Consider the following 5,251-nt stretch of genomic DNA (forward strand, 5'->3'; position numbering starts at 1 on the left):
GTGGAATTATACTTATTGACTACTTGGAAAAGGGTAAAGCAATCACTGGTGAATATTATGCATCATTATTAGAGCAGCTGAAAGAAGAAATTAAAAAAAAACAACCACATTTGGTGAGAAAAAAAATTCTCTTTCATCACGACAACGCCCGAGTTCACACATGCTCCGTTTCAATGGCTAAAATTGAAGAACTAAAATTCGAATTGGTCGAACACCCACCGTATTCACCAGATTTAGCCCCCAGTGACTTTTTCTTATTTCCAAACTTGAAAAAATGGCTCGGTGGACAGAGATTTCCAGACAACGAAGACGTCATTGCCTCTGTAAGTGCTTATTTTGAGGAACTTCCGAAAAGGCACTTTTCTGAAGGATTAAAAAAACTTGAAAAGCGATTGACCAAGTGTATAGAGCTCCAAGGAAATTATGTTGAAAAATAAAAAAAAAAATTACCCAAAAAAAATTGTTTTTATACTTCATTCTAAGGACTTATTGAACTACCCTCGTATAATACTAGAAAGCGAATTTCCTCCTTGAATACGGTTATAGAAAAAACGTAAATTCTCAGCATGTATTTTTCAAATGTAGCGCCTATGTTATATCATGTAGTTCCGTACAGATACTCTGGTAACGTATATCAATGTTACAATGTATTCCCAACACTGGCGCTGTCACTCTTGCATCGTATCCACATGCGGAAAGAGAGCCGGACAGCCAATGTTGATTCCCAAACATGTAATTCTCGCAGCCAATCAGGGTCTAGAATTCTCTGATTGATGTATGAGACATCATTTTATTGTGAATAACCATTCAAGTTGAACAGGGAATGAACTCAGCTGATTGCGAGATTTGCGAGGTTACGTTTTACAACAATCAATAATGGTAAATATTTCATTTCTGTATTCTGGCTATTTTAAGGCGACTTTAGTTTTTTGAAGATAATTTTTTTCAAGATTCTTCATTCTTGGCTTCGTTATAAAAAGAAACTGTCTGCCGTTATGACACCAAAAGTTCAAGCTGATACCAAGAACTGAAGACATGCGAAATCAGCTAGTGATTGCATACATTAAAAAAAATAAGATTTAAAAATCAGAAGGTTGTGCTTTTAAAAAATGGAAAAATGTTAGAATTATTCAACTATATATTATTTTAATTGATTCTTTGATGAAAAATTGTTAAGACACAAAGCACGAAATATGTATTATCATTCGAGAAGAAAGAAATTAGGTTCTGAAATATCATGATTCAGGGTGACCGCTGGACCGGGAAACTGGGAAATGACCGGGAAGTGATAGTGAATTTTTTCTTTGACCGGGAATCGCACAAGTTTTAAGAAGAAAAATTGATCCAATCACTTGAAATATCAAGAATTTTATATCACAATATATATAATACAATTTAAAATAAGTTTGATTTCAACTTTTTTTTTAAATGCTAAGCGTAATTGTTAACTTTTTTAAAAATGAAATCATTAGATTTACAATGTGTAATTCTAAAATCTTTTACCATTACAATTTTCCAATCTAAATTTTAATTTTTTCGGGTACATTTTCCATTTAAATAACTTTAAAGTGCAGTTTTGAAGGCTTACTTAATAAAAGATTAAAAGCTTTTGCGATTGCAATTTTTTGACAAAGAACGTTTTAAGTTGCTCAACTGTTAATATAAATTCATGATTGATTTTTAAAATTGAATTGTAGTTCGTGTATTCGAAATACCATTTTTAAGCTTTTCAATTTAAACATTTTTAATTAAGAAAAAGAACAATTTTTTAATAATCAGCAATGTTTGAGTGTTTATTTAAAATGGAATAATAAAAACTAAACTATTCGGAACTAAATTATTTGAAACAGAAAGCCTTGAAAGTTAAAATTTCAGACAGCTAAACTCAAAGTTAGAACGTCAAAATATTAATTTTATTGTTCTGTTCAAAAAATTTTTATTTATAAGTGAAAATGTTGAATTTTGATGTGTGAATAATAGATAAAAATGTATTCAATTAGAAAAAATGCAAGTAAGTTGAGGAAATACTTCTAATTTTTTAAATAAAAATTGTGAACCTTTCAAGGATTATGAAAGGTTTTAATATAGTAAAAAAAGTGTCTTAGAATTCCTGCTAAAATTCCAAATGATTTTTTTATTTCGAAAAATTAATTTCAGAAGAATATTTAGGAATATTTCAAAACAATAGCAAATTTGGATAAATAAATAACAATTGAATAGTCGTGAATTTGAAAAATAGGAATACGTTTAAAAGATATTTAGAAGTTTCGAACAAGTTCAAAAATAAGTTGAAACTTCAAAGGATGTCAACATTTTTTTAACAAAATGTGGATTTCTAAGATTTCAAACAAAAAATTTAGAAGTTTCTCAAGCATTTTGAAAGGTTTCAAAATATAAAAAAAAATTATTAAGATTCCTTACAAAATTGACTATAACTTTTTATTTTGATAAATTAATTTCAAGAGAATATTTGAAAAGATTTTTAAAAATTTCCAAAACTGTAAAAATAATAATGTAAAGTTTCCAAACCATTTAAAAAGAAATGTAGATTTTTAAAGATTTTAATATAAAATTTGGTAGGTTTGCAACTTGGAATGGAAGCTTCTAATGTGTCCTCTAAGGGTTTATATTTTTCTTGCACCTTCTTCTTTATTCCTTTACACACCCCCCACACACTTACTTGGTGGTGGAAGGGGGACCTGCAGTTTAAGATGGGTTCCGAACCACCAAGAGCAACAGCTTTAAGTACTTAGAGAAAACCTTTTTCTCTAGAGGTACCGGTCCCACGACACTCCGGAGATGAACAACTCCCTTGCTAGGCTAGTGTTCACCGCATGGGCCGCCGAGGCTCTTCTCCAGAGTGCGAGGCGGGAATCGAAACTGCAAGCCGACGGAGTGGGTCTAAAGCCTATGCTTTAGCCCCCACGACCATCATCCCACTTTAAAATCTGGTAGGTTTTTAGGCATTTTAAAAGATTTCGAGATCATAAATTTTTTTTGGGGGTACCTTGAAATATTTAAAGTGATTTTTTAGTAAGGAAATATACTTTTATAAAATGTTTTAAAGGATTTCAAATTTAAAAAATTTCTTTGTATAAATAACAACTGAACAATTATTCATTTGGAACGAATCGAAATTAAAATAATTTAACTTCTAATTTAAAAAGTATTCGATAAAAATTTTAATCCATAAGTTTTTAATCTTTGTAACTTCAAATTGCTTAAAATGATATAATTTTTGAAAATTCATAAACTTGTTGATTTATTCTTCAATTTAGGACATTGAAAATGATAGCGCTCATTTATCGAAGTTTGCCATTTTTTAATGAATGAAGAAAATTGTATATTTACCACTTTGCCTGAAACAGGAGTGTAAAACCTTTCCAGTAATTGCACAATTGTGCTCTTCCCGCAACCACTGGGCCCAATTAATGCAACGGTTTTCCCGTGTGGTATCTCGAGATTTAGACCATCGAGAATACGAGTTCCAGTTCTGGTCGGATATTCGAAAACCACCTTTTTGTATTTTACACAGTCACTCTGACTCTGAAAAATGTGTATTTTCACATGTGTGAAAAGTCGTACTATTTTGAATTTTAAAAACTAAATAAATTATTTATCTCTTCATCTATGAACAAATGAAAACTCTTTAAAATTATTTTCAAATGCAATATATCACCTTACCTTTTCAGTGTTAGAAAAATACATGGGATCTTGAAGTTTGGGCTTTCGTTCTAAAAGACTAATTATACTTTCAGCAGCTTGCAGCCCTTTTTGAAAATTAGGTGCAAAGGCGGAGGCATTAGCTACCATTACAGTTCCAATTATAAGTGCCTGAGAGACTCTGCAATATTTATGTTTAAAACGTTACGTTGACTTTTATATTTAAAATTTATTTATGTTGTAAAATAAATATTTTTTTCACTTACTTAAACACACTAGAATAATGCAATTTTTCCATTTTGATTAAATTTCCTCCATAATACATGCATGCTGCGAAAGCGAAATACACGGCTGATCTCGCCAGGGCGAAAAAAATGCCCCTTAAATGAGTGTTTCTTGTAGCAAGTTCAAAGGAAGGTATCATTGCTTTTACATAAGAATTGTGACAAATTTCTTCAACTCCAAGACCAATAATTGTCCGAATATTACTCACTGCTTCGACTGCAATCTGAAAAATATAACAAATTAAATAAAAAAATCTACTAAATTATATTAACGAGGGGGCTGAAGGTCATGGAAGACCTTAAAATCTCGAAAAGAGAGGAAAAAGTCCGGGATTTTGATTTTTTTGTTGCAAAAATTCAGAGGAAAAAAATCGAATTTTCGTTAAAAAAAGTTTTATCACGTCCATAAAAGATCATATGGTAAAAACGTTATATGATTAAAGTTTTGGTTTTCGAATATTAATGGGAGGAGAAAATAAAAAATCGATCAAGGAGAAATTATGGAATTTTGAATATTAAGTTTAGAGATCACCCTGTTGTAATATTCTTGGTGGTAAGTTATTTGCCTTGCATTTTTATTTTTATTTTGATGTTGCTTTCTCTTGACGATTATAATTATCGTAGAAAATCTTATTCTTTTGTTAAAAATTCATATGTTTTTGTAAAAATTTTTTTTCAACTGCAACTTTTTGGTTAAACACTTATTTTCTCTAGTTAAAAATTCTCTTTTTTTTGTTAAATTAAATTATTTTGGATTTAAAATGAAATTCTTTTTTGGTTGAGATATCTATTATTACATTTTTCATTAAGAATATTCATCTTTTTTTGTTAAAAATTAAACTACCGTGTTGAAGGTTGAACCTCTCTGTTAAAAAATCATTTTTAGATGAAAATTGATCTCTTTGGTTAAAATTTTTGTTGTTGTTAAAAATTAATTTTTCAACTAAGAACTTTACTATTTCAGTTGATGATTCATAATTTTAGTTACGAATTCACCACCTTGGTTGAAAGTATTTCTATTTTGTTGAAAATTTTACTACGAGGGTGGATTGATAAGTTTCCGGCCTGACCAAGAGATGGCGCCACTAGGCCTACCTTGAGGTGGCGTTCTATAGTATCATCCTTAGATAGCTGGTAGATATAGTTTCAGCCTGATCGCCATGTTAGTTTAGGTTTCAGAGCACACTGAACAAGACGCCTCCGTGTTTTTCTTAAAAATGAAAAAGCTGGAAAATCGTGCTGTCATCAAATACTTTTATTTGAAGGGGTTAAAGCCGAAGGAAATCAAAGAAGAGATGGACTCA

At 30.4% G+C, this 5,251-nt stretch overlaps 1 protein-coding gene across 1 annotated transcript in view; it reads right to left on the reverse strand.

Annotated features, from left to right (window-relative positions):
- Positions 1-5,251, reverse strand: part of LOC117177914 (ATP-dependent translocase ABCB1-like) — a 55,677-nt gene that overhangs the window by 15,322 nt on the left and 35,104 nt on the right. Inside the window, exons 13-15 of the mRNA XM_033369013.1 lie at positions 3,930-4,171; positions 3,685-3,844; positions 3,352-3,546 (exon numbers count right to left, since the gene is read on the reverse strand). Of these exons, the coding sequence (XP_033224904.1) occupies positions 3,352-3,546; positions 3,685-3,844; positions 3,930-4,171 (597 nt within the window). The remainder of the gene's footprint in view (positions 1-3,351; positions 3,547-3,684; positions 3,845-3,929; positions 4,172-5,251) is intronic.

This window comes from Belonocnema kinseyi, chromosome 8 (genome assembly GCF_010883055.1).
Source record: "Belonocnema kinseyi isolate 2016_QV_RU_SX_M_011 chromosome 8, B_treatae_v1, whole genome shotgun sequence".
NCBI lineage: Eukaryota > Metazoa > Arthropoda > Insecta > Hymenoptera > Cynipidae > Belonocnema > Belonocnema kinseyi.